Below are 21,771 nucleotides of genomic sequence, written 5' to 3'. Positions count from 1 at the left end.
CAAATGTGGTTTTTCAAGAGGCAACTGGACTTTCTGGGTGTTTTTTTTTTTTTTTAAAGACATTTCACTTCTCCTCCAAGAAGCTTCTTCAGCTCTGAAGAAGCATGGATGAAGAAGCTGAAGAAGCTTCTTGGTTGAGAAGCGAAATGTCTTCAAAGAAAAACCAGTAAGTCAGTTCAGCTTCTCCTTCAGTTTCTTCATCCATGAAGCTTCTTCAGAGCTGAAGAAGCTTCTTGGTTGAGAAGCGAAATGTCTTCAAAGAAAAACCAGAAAGTCCAGTTGCCTCCTGAAAAAGGTCCTTTGGGACAACCATGACCTGGAGGACTGAGAATCTCCATAGACATATTGCTATAAATGTTTTCTTACCTTATGGAACACTGCCCTAAACATGAGAGCTTGAGGGAAATCAGCTGAACATCTTTGTCCACCCTAAAATGAGGGTGTCTAACTAAAGGTCCAGGGTAAAACGGCAAAAGCCAGGGAGCCCTTTTAAATCTGACATGGAGGAATGAAGCAGAAAGGAAATTATTGAATCTTTTTTCTCCCTTGCCACTTTAATCTTTCCCACACCCTGAGATCATGTTAACAGGTTTTGCAGCTTGGCTTTCAATTGTCAACAGAATTCCCCTTTGTCTTTCCATCAAGTCTCTTACCTTATCTCCATTGATAGATGCAAATTTAAGTTTCCCGGACATGACAGGACCTGAGGCTTCTGAAGTGGTGGAGTTTGGCGTCTTTGTGCATGTCTGGAAGAAAAAGCGTAGGAGAAATGATTCAGGGGAGACACCTACTTCCTAGGAACCAATTCAATCCATTTTTGTGGCTGGCAACTTCAATCTATGATAGGACAACAGGCTTCCCAGATTCCAGAGCACACAGTTCTATGTATAATGGGTCTCAGAAATAGCCTCGGAGTCCCAAGGATGCTTTTTTCAAGAGGCAGCTGGACTTTCTTTGTTTTTGCTTGAAGACGTTTTGCTTCTCATCCAAGAAGCTTCTTCAGCAGAATTGAAGAAGCTTCTTGGATAAGAACCAAAACGTCTTCAAGGAAAAACAAAAGTCCAGCTGCCTCTTGAAAAAGCACCTTTGGGACAACTGTAACCTGGATGACTGAGAATCTCCATAAACATTTAGCTTTGGAGTCCAGAACTTTTTCTCTTCAGTTGATTCTTTTCAATTCAGTCTTTGTATCTATGAAGAAAGGCTGCAGTTCAATTCAAGTGGGTATCTCAGTTGCATCCAAAAACAAACCAGTCTACCGATTCAAGAACCTAGCAGTTGTATATGGAATAGTTTGCACCGATCCTCAGTTATTTTCTGGAATTCCTAACAAGAACAGTAGTTTGATCATGGTTACCCAAAGTTATACGAAGTGGTAGAAGCCTTCTTCTGTTGATGTTCTACATTCAACCAGAAGGCAGATGTCTATTTATTTGTTGGACAAGCTTTCATTTAGACCAGGGGTCGCCAACCTTTTGGACCTCAGGGACCACCAAACTCATAATTTTAAATCCCGCGGACCCCTAATATGAATTTTGACTGACGGTGGCTTGCTGATGTTGGTGGGAAAGTCGGTCCCATATTCCAGAGCTGCAGTATTCACAGGACTGGCCCTTTGGTCATCCTGGAGCAGCTGCTCCTCCACCCGGGTGCACCGGCCTGCTATGGACTGGAGGAGCTGCTCCGGGATCACCAAAAGGCCACTCCTGTGACTACTGCAGCTCTGGAATATGGGACCGACATTCCCAATCTCAGCAAGCCACCATGGGGCGGATTTCCCTCCCCCGCTGTTGGTCTCACCTTCCAGTTCCACCTCGCGTGGCTCTACTCAAGGTAAGGTTTGTGCTCGGCCGAAGGGTGGGGGCCAGTGGGTGGACGGGCAATGTGGACGGCACAGCCTTGGGTTCCCGCACAGCCTGGGAGTGCTTGGGGAGGGACATTTCACTGCGGACCACCAACATTTTCTCACGGACCACCAGTCCCCCGGCCCACCGGTTGGCGACCCCTGATTTGGACTGCACAATGAGTGCTGCCTCTTTCCATTTTGGAATTCTATCACTCAAGATTTCCATTGTAACCTTAAAAGTCCTCCGTTATTTAAGGTTGTCTCCCTGAGGGACCATGTCTTATTACAAAGTTGCTCAGAGGTGGAGTTCTACAGCAAGAGGCCCTTCTGAAGATACCTTGCAAAGGTCTTCCCTTAGGAGTTGCGATTGGTCCCCAGTCTTTCCAGTTTCAGAGGAGATGCATGCTTTTAATCAAGCTGTAGTGTTATTAGCTTATAACCCAATCAATCAATCAATCAATTTTATTATGGCCTTCCACCAGCAAATTCTGCTTGTAATTACAGCCCTGTGCTATCAATATTTTCATTCTCTTTTCAATGCCTCCCACCCGACAGGCTTACCACCACCACCAAAATTTCAAAAATCTAAATTCCAAGAAAGAAAGAAAAAAAGTGAACTTTTCCAAAAGAAGCACAAGCACAATCGGGTAGCCCTCCACTTACGACCATTTGTTTAATGAATTGCTGAAGTTACAACCCTTTAGACTCGCCTCAGGTTTTAGAGGAGGCGAAAGCCTTAAAGACTGCCAAGGACTGTCAAAAGAAGAAGGGGGCATTCACTCGTTCTCAATCACTTCATCATCCCTCACACTCTTTCCCAAAACGAAGAGATTGCACTGGATTGGTGGACAGACACTGGACAGCGGGTGACCTGGGGGGGGAAAGGGTTTTTTAAAAAACGTTGCAGCTTTTCACACAAAAACTTCAGAATTGGCTTTGCTTTTACTGTCCCTATATGGATGATGATTGTATCCCTCTGTTAATGCAACTTATGATTGTGTGGCTTTTTTGGCTGCCGCCACACACTGTTGGTTCCTATTTAGCTGGTTGTCCACTAAGATTCCGAGATCCCTCTCAGTCACTGCTATTAAGCCTGGTTTCACCCAGTCTATAGGTGTCCTTTTGGTCTTTCTTGCCTAAGTGTAGGACTTTACTTTCCTCTACACTGAATTTCATTTTGTTAGATATGGCCCAGTGTTGAAGTCTGTCAAGATCCATCTGGATCCTGAGCCTATCTTCTAGGTGTTGGCTATTCCTGCCAGCTTAGTATCATCTGCAAATTTGTTAAGTTCCCCTTCTATTCCCTCATCTAAGTCGTTAATGAAGATATTGAAGAGTCCTGGATCTATCAGTAAAGTTAGATTCTTGGTAAAACGATGTCCCGGGAGTTTCCTTTGCTGCATATGCCAATAGGACAGGTGACAAATCCTGTTGCCGGATCTCCATCCCCTCCCCTCTGCTTGCTTCTATATGCATACGGTTATGTCTTCTCCCTCCAGGAAACGGAGATATTGCATATTTAGGACATTAAACCTGCTGCATGCTCTGAGGGTCTGGAACGAAAGGTGACCCAAGGGAATAAAAGAACTGGAGTTCTTTACATTCTGTAACAATATCACCTCTAGAGCCGAAGAAACATCCAGTTCTGGGACTCCCTGGAGGGAGAGATCTTCCTTCTACCCAGCTTCCTGAAGCAACGTCCAAGCCTGAGGCATTATTTCCACAAAGATCTGCAACAGAGCTAAGTGTTTGAAAGGCAGAAGTTGCCCCTGTCCATTCCAGATGTTTGGCATCCTCCCATCACTGCACCAATTGCCAAATCCCTTTGGCAGCCCCTCCCAGTTTGCACCTCAGCATTGATGCTTGATGGGAAGGGGAGACAGGATATCTCTGGGTGTCATCCCAGGCTGGTCCAAATTCTTGCCTGGGTTCTCGGCCACAGGGATTCACCTCTGCAAAGCCAGGTATACCAGGTGGTTCCAAGTCCCATTTTCCCATTTTCAGTAGACTAGGCTTAGAAGCTCTCATGTTGACAATTTAATGCCTGGAGGGATACCCAGGCAGCAAAGGTTGCTGGTCTACATCTGGGAATCCACCCCACCAAGCATTCCTTCTAGGAAGCTGGTCAGAAACCACAATTCCTGGTAGTCCCCTGCTGATCCATTAAAAAAAAAAAGATTCAAGATCCACAGCTGCAAAGTATGACAGAAGGTACCAGCTTTGGAGTCCTCCAAAACTGTTCATCAGGTTGGATTTGAAATTCTGCTCTGGATCACATGGCCAGGAAGGAAGAGGTGGGGTTGGGGGGAGGGGGTCACAGACTGGAGAACTCGATCTGTTTTCCAAGGCACCTGAAGGCCAGACAAGGAATAATGGATGGAAACTGAACAAAGAGAGATTCAACCTGGAAATAAGGAGGAATTTTCTGACAGGGAGAACAATCCACCCATGGAACAGAAGCTGCTTTCGGAAGTTGTAGAAGTTTCCTCCCTGGAGGCTTTCAAGAAGAGACTGGACTGCCATCTGTCAGAAATGGTGTAGGGTCTCCTGCTTGGGTGGAGAGTTGGGCTAGATGACCTACAAGGTCCTTTCCAACTCTGTTAATTTGTTAAGATTAGGGGACTGGAGACTAAAACATATGATGAACCATGAACGGTTGCAGGAACTGAGCATGGCTAGTCTAGTGAAGAGAAGGACCAGGGGAGACAGGAGAGCAGTCTTCCAATATTTGAGGGGCTGCCACAGAGAGGAGGAAGGGGTCAGGCTATTTTCTAAAGCAACTGAAGGCCAGACAAGGAATAATGGATGGAAACTGAACAAAGATTCAACCTGGAAATAAGGAGAAAACTTTTTGACAGTGAGAACAATCAACTGATGGAACAGAAGTTTCCTTCAGAAGTTGTGGGAGCTTCATCCCTGGAGGCTTTCAAGAAGAGACTGGACTGCCATTGGTCAGAAATTGGTGTAGGGTCTCCTGTTTGGGCAGGGGGTACAAGGTCCCTTCCAACTCTGATTATCTGTATCTACATTTCCAGCACTGGCTCAGTTCCCTTTCTCATTGGGGTGCAATGTCTTGATTTTTGCCTTCTTGGCAGCTGTGGTTGGATGGGGCCCACTTTTAAAGTTCACCTGCCTGCTTCTCCCCATAGAGATAATTTAGAACACAGAATAACAGCCTTGGAAGGTCTTCCAGTGTTCTCGTCCAACCTCCTGCTCAAGCAGGCGACCCTAGACCATTCCAGACCAGTGGCTGTCCAGTCTCTTCTTAAAAGCCTCCAGTGATGGAGCCCCCACAACTTCTGCAAGTAAGCCATTCCACTGGTTAATGGTTCTCACTGTCAAGAAATTCCTCCTTAATTCCAGGTTGCTTCTCTCCATGATTAGTTTTCATCCATTGTTTCTTGTCCTGCCTTCAGGGGCTTTGGACAATAGGTTGACCCCATCTTCTTTGTGGCAGCCCCTCAGAGATTGGCTATCACGTCACCCCGCGTCCTGGTCTGTTTAATTTAATTAATTAATAATTAGTTAATTTAATTTAATTTAGTCCTTGTCTGTTCAATTTTAGAAGCATTATCCTGTTGACAGCCAGCCAGCATTCTGAGCCCTTTCACACAACTGCTTTACAATATTTGGAATATTGTTGGGGGGAAAAATACTAAGAAGAGGATGGGGAAGCAAGAAGGTCCAAAAACAGCCAAGATGTCTCCAGCTAATAGTGCAAGAAAAAGTGCAAGAAAAACAGAAAAGAAAAAACACAACAAAGTATCTTTTGGTCTTCTTTACAGCGGTTATAAATACAATTATAAATTTATCTGTTACTTTATTGTTACAATATAACTCTTTTTTCTGTGATCTATCCTGTCTATTCATCAAGCCATAAATCATAAGTTCTCCCCCCCCCCCCCCATTTTATATAAAAAGTCCAAAAGTTGTTTCCAGTCAGCAGTAAAACGTATTGTCTTGTTCCTAACCCAACAGGTCAATTTCCTCTGCCTAGTAAGTTCCAGCATCTTCACCAACTATATTTCTGGTCTCAGTTATATACAAATCTTTAAACTCCACTGTATCAGGGCGTGCATTTGAATCCAGAATTTTATTTATTTTTTTACAAGTCCAGCAAATGTGATAACGTGACCTTCCTTATTTACATTTCATTGCTCACCCCAATGAGTGTGTGTGTGTGTGTGTCAAGTTACACCTGGAATTTATGGGCTTGCCTTCCTTCTGTGTCTTGGGCAAAGTTCATAAGAAATGAGCTCAGGAGCAAGCAGAACTAGCCGTCTTTCTACCCAGAGACCGACAAATATTTTGGGGTGGTATAGAAAGGTCTGGATGACCTCCAAGGTCCCTTCCAACTCTGTTGTTCTATGTTTTGTGCGCAGTTGCCTCTTTTCAACCACAGGAAGAGGGATTTTCAAAAGTTCAATCAATGAATCAATCAATCAATCAATCAGAATAGAGCTGGAAGGGACCTTGGAGGTCTTCTAATCCAGTCCAACCCCCTGGCTCAAGCACCATTTCGGACAAGCGGCTGTCCAGTCTCTTCTTTAAAACCTCCAGGGATGAAGCACCCACCACTTCTGAAGGCAACTTCCGTTCTGCTGGTTAAGGGTTCTTACTCAATCTGACTACGGGCTGAGATAGAGGAAGCTGCTCCAGACACACACACACACACACACACACACACACACACACACACAAGGTGAATCCAGCCGCGCCGGGGGGGGGGGGGCGTAGTGGATCAAAGAGCATTTCAGACAGCCGGAGGCAGCAGAAAATGAGGGCTGGCGTCGTAATCTCCTCCCAGCCCTACATCACCTAGCGGGGCTGAGCGCAGAGCAGGACAGAGGAAGCCCGCAGGGCTTCTCACACAGGAAGGGGCCAGGCCTTCCCTTGATTGCCTGCCCTGGAGCAGGTTCCATTGAAGAGCCATCCAGACCCTGCCGTTTGCCCGACCCGACCCCCTTCGGGGCTGTGATTCCTCCTGAGCATCGCCTCCATCTTAGCATCATCCCAGGCTCTTCTCTCCTTGGCCAGCCCCTGCTTAGAGGACGGAGCCTTCCAAAGGCATGTCCCTCTTCAATGTTGTGGGAAATCCATCAGGATAGAGCTGGCGGGGACCTAGAAGGTCTTCTAGTCCAACTCCCTGCTCAAACAGGAGAGCCTAGACCAAGTCCAAGCCTCTCCTTGAAAAACTCCGGTGATGAAGCGCCCACAACGTCTGAAGACAAAGCTGTTCCACTGGTTAATGGTCCTCACTGTTTGGAAGGTTCTCCTTCATTCCAAATTGCTTCTCTCCTTGATTAGTTTCCATTTGTTATTTCTTGTCTTCACTAGTCTAGGGAAGAGAAGGACCAGGGGAGACATGACAGCAGTTTTCCAATATTTGAGGGGCTGCCACAGAGAGGAGGAGGGGGGTCAAGCTATTCTCCAAAGCACCTGAAGGCCAGACAAGGAATCATGGATGGAAACTGGTCAAGGAGAGATTCAACCTAGAAATAAGAACTTTTCTGTCATAAGAACAATCAACCAATGGAACAAAAGTTGCCTTCAGAAGTTGTGGGAGCTACATCACTGGAGGCTTTCAAGAAGAGACTGGACTGCCATCGGTCAGAAATGGTGTAGGGTCTCCTGCTTGGGTGGGGGGTTGGACTAGATGACCTACAAGGTCCCTTCCGACTCTGTTAAATGTTTAAAAAATGTCTTGCCTTCTGTGGCTTTGCAAAATAAACTGACCCCCTCCTCTTTGTGGCAGCCCCTCAAATACTGGAATTACTGCTATCATGTCACCCCAGTCCTTCTTTTCTCCAGTAGTGTTAAAGTTTGAAGCAGGGGTGTCCAACCTTGGCAACTTTAAGACTTGTGGACTTCAACTCCCAGAATTCCTCAGCCAGCTTTGCTGGCTGAGGAATTCTGGGAGTTGAAGTCCACAAGTCTTAAAGTTGCCAAGGTTGGACAACCCTGGTCTAAAGTGTATTGTTAGGCTTGGTTTCCTGCTCTGGGTGACCTTGAGGGGCTGACAAAGCAGATAGAGGTTTCCAGGTAGAAGGAACATCTGAAGCAGCCTTTGTAAAGTGCAGCCCTGCCCAAAAGGAAACAGAGAAGTTCTTCAACTCCTGGCCTTTCCACATTATTCAAATTCTTTACCTTCAGCACTTTGACCTTGAGAAAGTAATTAATCCCTCAAAAGATTTCATTCCAAGTTTACGGGAAGCCCCAAGGCATTCATCAGAAAAGATGGACATCAGGTTTTCTTTTTTCTTCTTCTTTTTTTCTTCATATGTTTGTCGGGCATATATTAGGTAACAAATATAAGTATAAATAGGATTATTAATACATGAAATGGATACAAATAAAAGGGAACATTAGGACAGGGACGGTAGGCACGTTGGTGCGCTTATGCACGCCCCTTACAGACCTCTTAGGAAAAGGGTGAGGTCAATAGTAGACAGTCTAAGGTTAAAGTTTTTGGGGTTTGGGGAAGAAACCACAGAGTCAGGTAGAGTATTCCAGACATTGACCACTCTGTGGCTGAAGTCGTATTTCCTGCAATCAAGTTTGGTGCGGTTAACCTTGAGTTTGTATCTATTGTGTGCTCTTGTGTTGTTATGGTTGAAGCTGAAGTAGTCATTGACTGGTAGGACATTGCAATGGATAATTTTATGTACTACGCTTAGGTCAGACCAACCTAATCTTGGTTTGCAATGTAAGAAATTTGAGGATACATTGACCCAAATGATCTGGTCTTCTTTGTTATTTTTTTTAATATTATTAATATTCTATGATATATACGTACTGTAGATTCCTGGGTAAATGCTTTCATGTTAAAGATGTGAATTATTTTCAAAACTGTGGAATTTGACCTTTTTCTAAGGAACTTTGGTCAAAAAGTTATGCTGAGAAACTGGAAAAATCCAAACATCAAGGACCAGATTCAATAAAGTTATAATTTAGCAATTTTTGAAAAGACCTTTTTAAAAACCAATAAAAATGATATGGATGTCATGATATTTTACTAAAATAAAGCCATTTTCATGATTAATATATTTGTCATTAAATACACATACTGTATTTAGATGATTTATAGGTAATATGTTGTTTTTTGGGGGGGTACATTAGTTTGTTTGTTGTTTTGATTTTTTTTCTTTTGTTCTGCTAATAGAGTTTTCATAAAATACAATAATATAGTTTAATTATTATTTAGATTATTTTATGGGCAGATGCATATCAATAATTTCATTCCATGGCTATTTGTTTCTAATATAAGTTTTCTGTGGAAGCTCGAAGAAGCCATCAGCCAATTTTTCAGAAGCAAAAACAAGCCAGAATTTTAAGCTACAGCCTTGGAAACCAAACCAAACATTACTCCATCCCTTTCTAGTGGCCATGAATGCTGGGCATTTTGGGAGTTCAGCCACATTAAGAGGGCTGTATATCCATATGACAAACCATACGTTTAAAAACTTGCCTTGGGCAAGGGGTTGGACTAGAAGACCTCCAAGGTCCCTTCCAGGCCAGCCCTATGGTTCTATGGTTTATTGCATACCCAAAGATTAGATCCACACACTACAAAGCTCCAAAGTGGTCCAACTAAGACTACCAGATCTAGTCTTCAAACTGGCAGCAAAGTGGAACCAAAACCACTATTCTGTGCTTCTGAATTTCACATTCATGGGTGGCCTTGCAAAATCCTTTCTGATGCTACCCATGCATCCATGAAGAGAAGATGTTCTTTTTAAAGGAAGCATTTACCTGCTGTTCAACTCAAGAGAAGGATGTCAAGATATCCTCGCCTGTCATCTGATAATTCCACCCCAATATTTTCAGGATCTTGTTACAGCTCTGGGGAGATACAGTAATTCTCAAGAAAAAAACAAAAACAAACCAGGATAGCAATCTGGAATCCATGCTGGTCCTTAACACCCCAACTTATTCCACCTTCCTCCCCACATGTTTGTTTGTTTGTTTGTTTGTTTGATTTGTCAATCGCTTACAAGATAATAGGTATAAGTAAAAACATAGTTATGAATACATGAAATGGGTACATACAAGAAAAATAAAAGAAACAATAGGACAGGGACGGTAGGCACATTGGTGCGCTTATGCACACCCCTTACAGATCTCTTAGGAAAGGGATGAGGTCAATAGTAGACAGTCTAAGGTTAAAGTTTTTGGAGTTTGGGGAAGAAACCACAGAATCAGGTAAAGTATTCCAGACATTGACCACTGTGTTGCTGAAGTCGTATTTCCTGCAATCAAGTTTGATGCAATTAACCTTGAGTTTGTATCTATTGTTTGCTCTTGTATTGTTATGGTTGAAGCTGAAGTATTCATTGACAGGTAGGACATTGCAATATATGATTTTATATACCATACTTAGATCAGATCGAAGACGGCGTAATTCAAGGTTTTCTAGGTCTAGAATTTCAAGTCTGGTGGCATAAGGTATTCTGACACGAGTAGAGGAGTAGAGAACTCTTCTTGTGAAATATTTCTGGAGTTTCTCAACTGTGTTAATATCAGATACGTAATGTGGGTTCCAGACTGATGAGCTGTATTCGAGTATTGGACTAGCAAATGTTTTGTATGCTCTAGTTAGTAGTGTGATATTACCAGAGAAAAAGCTACGTAAGATTATGTTAACAACTCTTAATGCCTTTTTGGCTATGTAGTTACAGTGGGCTCTAGCACTTAGATCATTAGAGATGAGTACTCCAAGATCCTTGATCTGACCCTCTGTGAGCGGCCAGACAGGAAATCCATAATCCAAAGGCAGATTGAATTAGAAAGCCCAAGGTCCAGAAGTTTAGACATTAGTTTATGTGGAAGAATTGTGTTAAACGCAGAACTAAAATCCACAAAAAGCATCCTCACATAGCGCCCCCTCTGTTCTAGATGAGTCAGAGCAGTGTGAAGAGTGATGGCTATAGCGTCCTCTGTAGATCTATTTTTTCTGTATGAAAACTGGTGTTTATCAAATGTATGCGGAAGACCAGAAATGATGTGCCAGCAGACCAATTTCTCAAAGCACTTCATGATGATAGGAGTGAGTGCCACTGGTCTGTAATCGTTGAGGTTATTGATAGGGAACTTCTTTGGCAGCGGAACAATGGTGGAAGCCTTCAAACAAGATGGAATAGTGGACTGGGATAAAGACCGATTGAAGATCCTGGTAAAGACTCCAGCCGACTGATCAGCACAGTCTTTAAGCACTCGGCCAGAGATACCGTCAGGACTGGCAGCCTTTCTAGGGTCCACAGCCCTCAGAATGCTCCTCACCTCTTGTTCCTCCACAATGACGTAGGGGCTACAATTGGCTGGTGGTTGTGTTTTATCTGTCTCGGATGTCTCCACTTCAAAGCAAGCAAAGAAATGATTCAGTTCCTCTGCCAATGAAGCATCGCCCTCAGCTGGGATGACATTGGTTGGTTTATGGTTTGTAATTTGTTGAATCCCTCGCCACACCTGCCTCATGTTATTGCTATAAAAATTATCCTCAATCTTCCTCTTATAATCACTCTTGGCCTTCCGAATACCTTTCTTCAGATTAGCTCTGGCAACACTGTATCTTGCCCCATCACCGGACCTAAAGGCCTTGGTCCTGTCACGCAAGAGGCGCTGGACTTCCTTGGTCATCCAGGGTTTCTGATTGGTTGACTGTACTACTAGGTTAGGGATGGATTAGGGTTCACTGGCTTCCAATTTTATTGATACAGAGTGTGCTGTTCTTTGTGCACTCTGAGATTCGCTGTGCACCAACACACTGGTCATATTACCTAGTTGGGCCATAAAATGCCTGCAAGTAACTAGCCAAGCTCAGAGAACAGCGAGAACTCCAGAGTTTAACGATGAGGTACATATCAATCTTCTACTGATATGAGGCCTCTAGCTTCCTGGTTGACTCTGGTGCCTTGTTGAGCAAAGAGCCCAGATATTCTGAGCTGAGCAAAAGACACATTTGGGAAAGTGCTAGCTTTCATTTTCTCAAAATATGGAAGAGTAGGCAGATGCAGATGCCTTGCATCTATTAGAGTCTAATCCCATTAAGTCTGCAGAACACTTCCTAATTGCCTGACAGAAATGCAAATCCAATACAGACTCTGGGACTCCGTATGGTGCCAAGTTACACCTTCTGAATTCAGCCCATTTGACATGCAGAAGAAGATCCCACATTCACATTCACCCTAGACAGGGCTGGGGATGTTTTCTGTCTAAAACCTTCACAGTCAGCAGGGCACTTTAAGAAGGAGACAATGGGTCAAACTCAGCATAAAGGACATCGCTGTTTACCATAACATCCTTGCTAGAAAACAGATTACCATCTTCACCCTATGCATATATGGACTCATCAAAACCCACATAACTCATCAGTTACCCACCGTAAGTGATGTTTCTAGTGTTGTGGTCATTAGTCTCATGCAAATCAACCCCTTTGGGGCCATTGTATGGTATGAACCAGGGAACAGGTTGATTCAATAACTAGATTAAATGTGCTGGGCAAAAAATGTGCCATTGAATCTGGCTCCGTTGGCACATTTCACCTTCTCTGGCTGGAGAGGAAGACGGATATCTTATGTGCTCTTTTGAAAAGCTGGTTTGTGGTGCAGATGCCAGAAGCTGGCTTCATACAATGCACTCAGCCTAAATGTGGCTTGTCAAATTTTGGCCTAACATGGTGTCTGATGTTTTTTTGTGGTTCCCAAACCATGAAGCACACCCAGCTTGGTTCAAGTTTGCTTAGCGTCCTGCAAAAGGTTGCTTTGATTCGGAATCTCACATGAATCCATTACACTTGGGAGTGTCGCTGATGGGTGCCCAAATTTCCTGGACTAAAAAAATACCCACTCTGAGTGGAATGCAGGGCAGGACAATGATTAAATTAGACTTGAGAACAAATCCATTGTTCTCCATATTTGACCACTTAACTTTCAGTCCCATTAAGGCTTTTAATGACAGGATGTTAATTAAAGAGCCCTTTAATGATAGGAAGTAGGCATGGACCCATTCCTGGGCTGGGGAAACCACAATCCAAGGATTTGGTGCCAGAACTGGGATGCTGAAATTTGCCAGCCCTAGATAATAGCCGTGTGATTTGCAAACACGAGGATCAGAGGAAGTTTTAACTCTGGAACTGATTGGCTTCTCAAGAGGCCTCTTGCTTACAAACATCTGGATGTGTCTTGGAGTCATTCTCATCTCCCAATGATTTTAAAGACGTGTCCATTTCCTGCAGCTTTCTTTCTGTTCAGAAACAGTTTGCGCTGGCATTCTTCTGCCCTGGGTTGAGAAAGAAGCCTGGCCCAAGTTCACCCAGCAGCTTCTCCAGCTTAAGGCGGGACTAGAACCCACAATTCCAGGTACCTAATCAGGAGCTGGGGTCTTTCCAGCCTTGGCAACTTTAAGCCTTGGCGGACTTCAACTCCCAGAATTCCACAGCCAGCAAAGCCAAGAGTGGAGAGCCCAGGTGGGGAGCTTTTAATCACAACACCAAACTGCCTCTCTTGGTTGAGTCAGTCCTGTTGACTAGCTGGGCAGGTTCCTGAAATTTCCTCGGTTTCGCGGTCTATCCTGGCCTCCTTGCTAGGGCTGAAAGGAAGAGATTGTGGCAAAAATTCTGCGCTTAAGTTGAAATTACCACCCCTGAGCCTCCCAGATTCCAATCCAACGTCTTTAACCACTTGGTCGAACTGGCTCTCTCTCCTGTTCCCAGCTCCTCTCCCGGAGGAGCTGCAACGTGATACTGCCGCCTGTCTGTTTGGCTTCCTGATTCGATCCAGCTCCTCTCAGGGGGCCAAAAAGATCCTTTAAATCCAGTGGCTGACAACAGGGAAGGGACCCAGGGCAGTGACAAGAGGGAGGCTGAGACCGCTCTGCTTTAGTCGAATCCCTGCAGTTGTTAAGCTAGTCGTTAAGTGAATCCGGCTTCCTCAGTGACTTCGCTCGTCAGAAAGTCACAAGGTCACAAAAAAAGTGATCACTTGACCCCCAGGACACATCCTAAATGTGAGCCAAGCATCCCCATCCGCGTGAGCATGGGGATGCTGCAACAAATGGAAGACTGAAAAATGGTCGTAAATCACTTTTCTCAGTACCGCTGTAACTTCAAACGGTCACTAAACGAATGGTTATAAATTGACGACTATCTGCACTGTATTAAAGATATTGCAGGGCTCCTTTCTGGCAAGTGAAGCGGAAGAAACTAATGAGTCCAAGTGGAAAGTTTGGTTTTTGTGTGAGCGGGAAGCTCTTTGCATCAGTGAAGGCATACAGAAAAGAGTTGGGAAACCTAAGCCGTCCCCTTTTCTGGATTATAATCTGGGTTCACACATTACACTAAGGCCCAAGTAAATGGTTTGCCAATTGCACAGGGGCAGATAGGACAGCGCTCCAGAGGGTGAACGTCATTGCCCAGAGGATCATGGGTTGCCCTCTCCCCTCTTTGGAAGAGCTTCATAGCTCCCGCTGCCTTAAGAAAGTTCAAAGCATCCTTAAAGATCACCCTGGGCACCCTTTTTTTTTTTTTTTTGAACTATTACCATCTGGCAGAGGGTACAGAATAATAAAAACAAGGCCAAATAGGCTGAAAAACAGCTTCTATCCCAGGGCAGTAGCTCTTTTTAATTCTGCTGTATATAGTGCAATATTAATGCGATATCAGGGTTTTCAATTCAATTGCATAGAATGCGAAGGATGTGTTTGAGTTTTATTTTTTATAGTTTTCTTGTGTATGATGTACACTGAAGATGGCATTTGATTTCGTTGTGCGAGGTGCAATGACAATAAAGTACTACACACTGAAGTAAATTCTAGCCCAGGCATTTCATCGCTGGATAAGATATTCAAGGGAGAAGCCATGTCTTGTAGCGTGCATGGGAAGACTGAAATTTACTGACTTGAAATTCAAACGCTGCCATCCCAAACACTGAAGGCCTTATTCCACTCCCTCTCATTCATCTGTGTAGGATTGGGAAGAAATGCCTGCCTTGGTCCTTTGTACGCTTTTGCAATTCGCAGAATCAGCCACATCAATAGGGCTTTGTTTTTTCTCCCTCCTGCATAAATGCTGACTGAATTTCTCCTACATAATAAACCCAGGTTAATAAGCCATAGTTGCTGAGTTCGACAGTCAAGCGAATATGCCGTGTGGTGGCTTAACACGTTCTCCCAACAGACTAAGACGATTGTTCAGTTTCTACGGTGCATTCAGCCTCAAATGCTCCAATCTCATTTCAGGCTAGCCTAGGCAGGGTACAGGTAGTCCTTGAATTACGACCTTAATTGGCCCCAAAATTTATGTTGCTAAGCGAGACAGTGGTTAAGTGCATGCTGCCCCATTTGACAACCTTTTTTTGCCACAGTGGTTCAGTGAAACACTGCAGTTGTTAAGTTAGTAACCAGGTTGTTAAGGGAATCTGGTGCCAGCAGCTCACTTTGGAAAAAAATTTTTTGGAGTTCTTGGGGATTTTTGGTGTGCGTATGTGTGTGTGTGTGCGCGTGTGTGTTGCAAGGGCCGTGAGACAACTCGCGCATTTCTAGAACAGAAGTTGACAAAATCTTGGTAAGTTAAACAATGCCAGTGAGGACCAATGACAAGAATGTAAAAATACTGGGGTTTATAGAGATTCTCAACCATCCAGGTCATGGTTCTCCCAAAGGTGTTTAAGTCAAGAGGTGACTGGACTTCCTGGTTGCAGGTGAAGAGGGAGTCACATCATAAGAAACCATGGTCTCATCCGGGTCCAGTTTTAGTTTCCAAACCTTGCTGGTGAAGTCCTGAGAATTGTTGAGGTGATGGGTGATGTTGCCAACTAATAAGGTGGTGAGAGAGTTAATCCTGCTGACATTTGGTCTGACTGGAGTTTCCTGATCACCCAGAAGTTACTTTATGTGGACTGAACCTCTGAATAGTCATTTCTGAATACATTTTGTTCTTCTTTATCTGATTTTCGAAATGGGTTTTTTTAAAATTGTTTCGGATTGTGGCTTGGCAACAGAAAGCAATCAGAAATGCATGCCCGTGCATTATAACTCACTGATTATTATCCAGCCCTGTTGCCTTCCCTTAGTAGCAAACTCTCACAATGGTAGCAGTAACCAATTGCAAACATTGTTTTGAGGATTTCATCTAGCCCTTTTATTTCATAAACAAAGTAAATATTAAAAATGTTTGTATTTCCCATACGATTTCAGGAAGGATGAACTTTTCTCATATTTCCCTCCTGGGTTTCTGAAATTTGTTGGGTAGTATGTTTGAATCATTCCAGAAGAGATACGATTGTACCGGTCTGCATAAACATGGGCTCTTTCCATTATATTTATCTATTTTCATTTGTAAATTAGCTTTTCCTAACTGTTTGAATAAACCTTGCATGAGAACCCTTTCATGTATTCCCAGTGTGGAGCTATATTTTGAGTTTCCTGCTGGAAACAAAAACAGAATAAAATCTTCGGCTTCTTAATTGCGTCTGGACTTGGCTCAACAGCAGCGACTGCAAGAGGGATCTCTGAGTCCAAATCGAGACTCGTGAGCCAGCCGTGTGCTGCAAGCTGCCCCCCCAAAAAAGCCAATGCGCTCCTGGGCTAAATCAACAGAGGGATAGAATCAAGATCATGCAAAGGATTAATACCACTTGATAAGGCCTTAGTAAGGCCTATGTAAGGTTTATAAGGCCACACTTGGGGAAACGGCATCCATTTCTGCTCACCATGACTCAAAACAAGATCTGAGCAAGAGTGTAGACTAGAGAATAGCAGCACCAATGATAAGGAGCCCAGGGGCTGAACCGTACGGCGAGGAAGGTTCAGCCTAATGAAGAGAAGGATTAGAGGGGAAATAATCGCAGTCTTCCAGCACTTGAGGGGCTGTCACAGAGAAGAGGTGGTCAACCTATTCCCCCAACGCACCTGAGGGCGGGAGAAGAAGTAACAGCTGGAAACCTGTCAAGGAGAGGCCCAACCTAGAAGTTAAGGAGAAATTTCCTGAGAGGGAGAACAAGTGGAACCGTGGTGGTGCAAGCTCCATCACTCCATCAAATGGTCTAGGGTCTCCTGCTTCAGCAGGAGGTTGGACTAAAAGACCTCCAAGCGGGGGTGGGATCCTACCGGTTCTGTAGAACCGGTGGCTCTGAAGAGCAGCAGGCATAGAACCGGTTCTACGTCTGCTGCTGTTTTGGCTCACCCGCCCGCCCGGGCTCTTACCTGACCTTTATTTCCTGCTTTTTCAACCGCAGATGCTTTGCACGACACAGCTGCGGTTGAAAAAACTGGAAAAAAGGGGGCTTTTCCACCCGCTGCGCACTTGCACGCAGCGCTGCTCAGCTCTCCGGGCATCTCAGCAGGTTGGACAGAACCGATAGTTATACCAGTCGGATCGCATCCCTGCCTCCAAGGGCCCTTCCAACTCTGTTATTCTTGGGGGGCAGAGAGAAACAGAGGGAGAAACAGAGGGAGAAACATTTCTGCTACCGGTTCTCCAGAACTGGTCAGAACCTGCTGAATACCCACCTCTGCTTCTGTCCACCGGACCACCGAAAAAGGCAGGGGTCTCCAACCTTGGCAACTTTAAGACTTGTGGACTTCAACTCCCAACGTTCCTCAGCCAGCAAAGCTGGCTGAGGAACGTTGGGAGTTGAAGTCCACAAGTCTTAAAGTTGCCAAGGTTGGAGACCCCTGGAATATGGGATGAGTAAGTAGGAAAAGCCTGATCTGTTGGCCAGCCTTTTTGCCAAGGGCAGGAGAAAGTCAGTCTCCAAGAAGGAAACACAAACACAACAAGCAAGGGGCACCAGCTTGAGCTGGAGGCAGACAAGCTGCCCCTTTGGTGCCAGGCGGCAATTGTATGCTTGAGATGCCTCGTCAACGGGCTCGTAGATTTGCACCACCGCTGGCATTTCAAAAGGGAGCAGAATAAGAACCCGTTTGTTGAGTTCAGCCGGCTCCTGGAAACTGGCTGGACTTGTTCTGCCAGAGCAAGCACAAGGGGAGATGGGGGATTCCAGAGAGGGCATAGAGAGGAAGAAGAAGAGGAGGGAGGAAAAAGGCGCCGGTTAGGCACAGGTAGGATATGGGCAAGAACACGGAATGTGGCGCTCACTGACAAGCAGGTTCCCTGGCATCTTCACCAGGAGAGTAGAGGACTCACAGCAGTCTCCTGAATACAGAACAACAGAGTTGGAAGGGACCTTGGAGGTCATCTAGTCCAACCCCCTGCCCAAGCAGGAGATCCTACACCAGGGGTGGGGAAACTTGGCTCTTTTATCACTTATGGACTTCAACTCCCAGAATTCCTGAGTGAGCCATAAAAGGCTCCCCATCCCTGGCCTACTGGTTTTTCAGTTGTGAGGGAAATCAATTTTTGACTGGAACGGGACTGTTTAAGATACAAACGTAGGATATATTCTTTATTCACCCACAGGTGCCGAGACTGTGTTTGTTCTAAAACTGTAATAGAGTGTAAACCCCACACCTCAGCTCCATATAGGAGCATGGGGATTACTTTAGCTTTATATACTTTGATTAGTGGTGTAACTGCTTAGAGAAGGCTGTAAAGCCCCGTGAAGCAGCATATAAGTCTAAGTGCTACTGCTATCAGCTATCACTTTTAGCCCTGATCTTGACCACTAGACCAGGGGTCTCCAACCGTGGGAACTTCAACTCAAGTTGCCAAGGTTGGCGACCCCTGCACTAGACCTTATGGGGATAATTGTGGCTTGTAACAAACCTCTGTGCCAATACGTTTCTTTCAACCCAGGACCTCATTCTTCCTGGCGTGCTGCTTTTCCCTTCCCTCCACGCAGAATTAATCCTAACTGCAGAGGAAGAGGAAACACAGAAAAGCCACCCAGCAGCCAAGTCCAACTTCCATCTTAAAGCATGAAAGCTGCCTGGGTGACTTTGGGCCAATCACCAGGAGACAGTGAATTCTAGTCCTGCCTTAGGCTTGAAAACCACCTGGGTGACCTTGGCCCAGTCCCTCTCTCTCTCAGCTCAACCCACCTCACAGGGTTGTTGTCGTGGGGCAAATGGGAGGAGGAAGGAACTCACCATCATGACTTATTTGTACAAATAATGAAGGCAAGATGGAAACAAATAAATAATAAGTCAATCAATCCCAAGCTAACCCAAGCAATTTTAGGGGAAGAAGGCAACTACAAGAGGGAGAAAAAAAAAATCACACAGGAAGGCAGGAGAGGTCAGAACCGGCAAGCGAGGAAGCTAATCATTAGTGAACACATTTGCTGCTGCTGCTGCAGGTGTCACGCACAAGCCTTTCCATGTTTGCTCTGGCACATATTGGCTTCCACTGCACTCCACCCATCCCTACCTTTTATCTGAACCCTTAAGAAATCAGCTCTGAACAATAGATAGTATGATCAACTCTGACACATGCCCTGTCCTGAAGCAAGAGCATAAATTGTTGTGGCCATGCCCCTGTGTGAACACAGCAGATACAGGCAACAAGGAAAGGGCTGTAGGTTAGACAACAGAGTCCAAAAAAAAAAACCACACACACACCAGGAGAAGCCACAGATGCCATGTCAAGACAATGGCAATGCACCAGCTTCACATGAAACTAATTTTGCGTCCCTGCCACTCCCATTGTGCAATTTTTCATCATCTCAAGAATGACTCCAGCACCAACTTTCATGGACTACACCATGTAACAGATAAGTGAAATATTACCCTGGGGGCACTGCCACTCTACCTACATAGTGAGTTTGTAGTTTGTGAGTAAAGAAAGAGCAGAAATGGTTTATAAGAAATTCAAGCACTAAAACTTCGCTTTCAGGTGTCGCCACGCATAAAAACAAGCCTTGGGTATGATGCTCATATCCACTCATAGCCCTTTCACTGGCATGCAACATGGTAAGAAGTGCTGGTTTTACAAGGACCATTTTTTTTTGTTCTCCTTCCAAATTATCTGTCATCATGACCTCCCTCTTTAGCTTTTAATGCTTCTTGCCCAAACTTCCTTTCTATCTTCTCCCTCTCCTTGATAGCTGAGGAAGGAGTAGAAAAGTCAACCACAAATGAATTATACTAAATTGGAGATTTCTTTCGTCCCAGCCTCCTGACTAGGAGAAATCTCCAGCACCAAATCTTCATGGCTGAAACGGTTTCAGTGCCCCATGAAGCTCCCCAGAAAATAGAAATTCTAGATTGGGGGGGCATCAACTGAGTCCCTCCCTGTTCAGAAGAAAAAGGACGAAACGGCTGGGGTTGCCTGGACCAGGGTCTCCAGCCTTGACCACTTTAAGACTTGTGGACTTCAACTCCCAGAATTCAGCAAAGCTGGCTGAGGAATTCTGGAAGTTAAAGTCCACAAGTCTTAAAGTGGCCATGGTTGGAGACCCTTGGCCTGGACCACTTTGAAGTGCTGCTGGGACTGAAATGGGCAACCCTTGAAATAAACAGGCGTCCACACTCGTCCACTACGGCACTCCGGATAAACTCTCCAAATTGTACAGGTACCACACTCAGGAAACCATCATGCACAGCCAATCCTGACCGGGGTGGAATCTGGAGTTTTTATCTCTTGGAGAGCGCTTCTCACTGGCTCAGCCTTCCATCCTTGCGTAAGGTCCGTAAAACGAGGACCCGGATTGTTGGGGGGCAAAAGGCTGATTTTGTAAACCTCTTAAATGAGGGCTGAAGCAGTATATAAATCTAAGTCGGGGGTCCCCAAACTTGGCCACTTTTAAGACTTGTGGACTTCAACTCCCAGAATTCCCAGCAAAGCTGGCTGAGGAATTCTGGGCGTTGAAGTCCACCTGTTCTGTCCCACATAAAGCGGTATATAAGTCTAAGTGCCATAGCTAGTGCTGTTCAGAGAGGCAGCTGTTCAGGCTTCTGCTTTAGTTAACTGGTAAATTATGGCTCTGGGTTCAAGAAGCGCCTTACAGGGGTGGAGGGGCCCTCCCAAAGTGGGGGTGCCCCTGCCAGCCGTGGACTTCAATTCCCAGAATCCCCTGGGGGCATCTTGGGCCCCGAAGAGAACGCCGCCTGATGAAGCCCTCGCGCCCTCCCCCCCAAAAGGGGGGCCCGCCTCAGAAAGGCCGAAGGCGGCGCCTCAGGCTCGGCCGGGCCAGAGGAGGGCGAGGCGGCGGGGACTGAGGGGACGAGACAGCCAGGGCCCCTTTCGGCCGCTGTTTCGGCCCGCGGCTCTTCCCCGCTTACGGCCGAAAGACGAGCCGGGCTCGGCAGCCTGAGGGGCGCGTCGCGCGGCGGGACAACCCGCAGCCTCGCCTTTCGCCCAGCATCCCTCAGGAGGGCTGAAGAAAGCCCGGGAGTGACCGCCCGGCGCTCGTTACCTGCTCGGCGTCCCCGTCGGACTCCAGCTCGCCCAGGTAGTACTGCTGGAGCCACCGGCGCGCGTTGGCCGAGTGCCGGTGCGGCGGGCCGTCCAGCGCGGCGCTCACGTCGGTGCCAGCGCGCTCCAGCAGCACCTGCTGCCCGCCCGGGTGGAGGCGCGCGAAGTCGCTGAGGTCGTAGAGGCGGCGGCCGGTCAGCACCAGGCAGGAGCCCTGGGCGCAGCCGGCGCGCAGCTCGGCGCGGCTGAAGGAGCGGGTGGTTGGCGGGGCTGCCATCGGGGAGCGTCTGAGCGGGGCTTCGGCTTGCTGGCCGGGCACCTGTCGGCCTCATGCTTTTGCGCCCGCCCCGCTCCGCCCCCGACGGCGCCGCCCCTCCGCCGAGGCATCGCGCCCGTTGCCAACCCGCCCCCGCCGCCACTGGCCCGGCCAGGCGAGCGCGGGGAGGAGGGGGGCTCTGAGCGCGCGCAAAGTGCCGCTTCCCCGGCGGGAGCATCTCGGAGACGGCGAGAGGATACAGGCGGAGCTGGTCGAGCCTTCCCCGCAGGCGCGCTTGTCTCAGGATAAAATAGGCTAGAGTTGGAAGGGACCTTGGAGGTCTTCTAGTCCAGCCCTCTG

General features: G+C 46.2%; 1 protein-coding gene across 1 annotated transcript in view; it reads right to left on the bottom strand.

Moving 5' to 3' along the window:
* Positions 1 to 21,515, bottom strand: part of FA2H (fatty acid 2-hydroxylase) — a 57,770-nt gene extending 36,255 nt beyond the window's left edge. The window contains exons 1-2 of the mRNA XM_026680140.2: positions 21,157 to 21,515; positions 654 to 746 (exon numbers count right to left, since the gene is read on the bottom strand). Coding sequence (XP_026535925.1) covers positions 654 to 746; positions 21,157 to 21,432 — 369 coding nt within the window. The 5' untranslated portion in view covers positions 21,433 to 21,515. The remainder of the gene's footprint in view (positions 1 to 653; positions 747 to 21,156) is intronic.
* Positions 21,516 to 21,771: the final 256 nt, after the last annotated feature.

This window comes from Notechis scutatus, chromosome 9, assembly GCF_049901735.1.
Source record: "Notechis scutatus isolate UNSWTSFEM ecotype Mainland chromosome 9, rNotScu1.2, whole genome shotgun sequence".
Classification (NCBI taxonomy): Eukaryota; Metazoa; Chordata; class Lepidosauria; order Squamata; family Elapidae; genus Notechis; species Notechis scutatus.
This window is presented reverse-complemented; position numbering and strand designations above follow the sequence as displayed.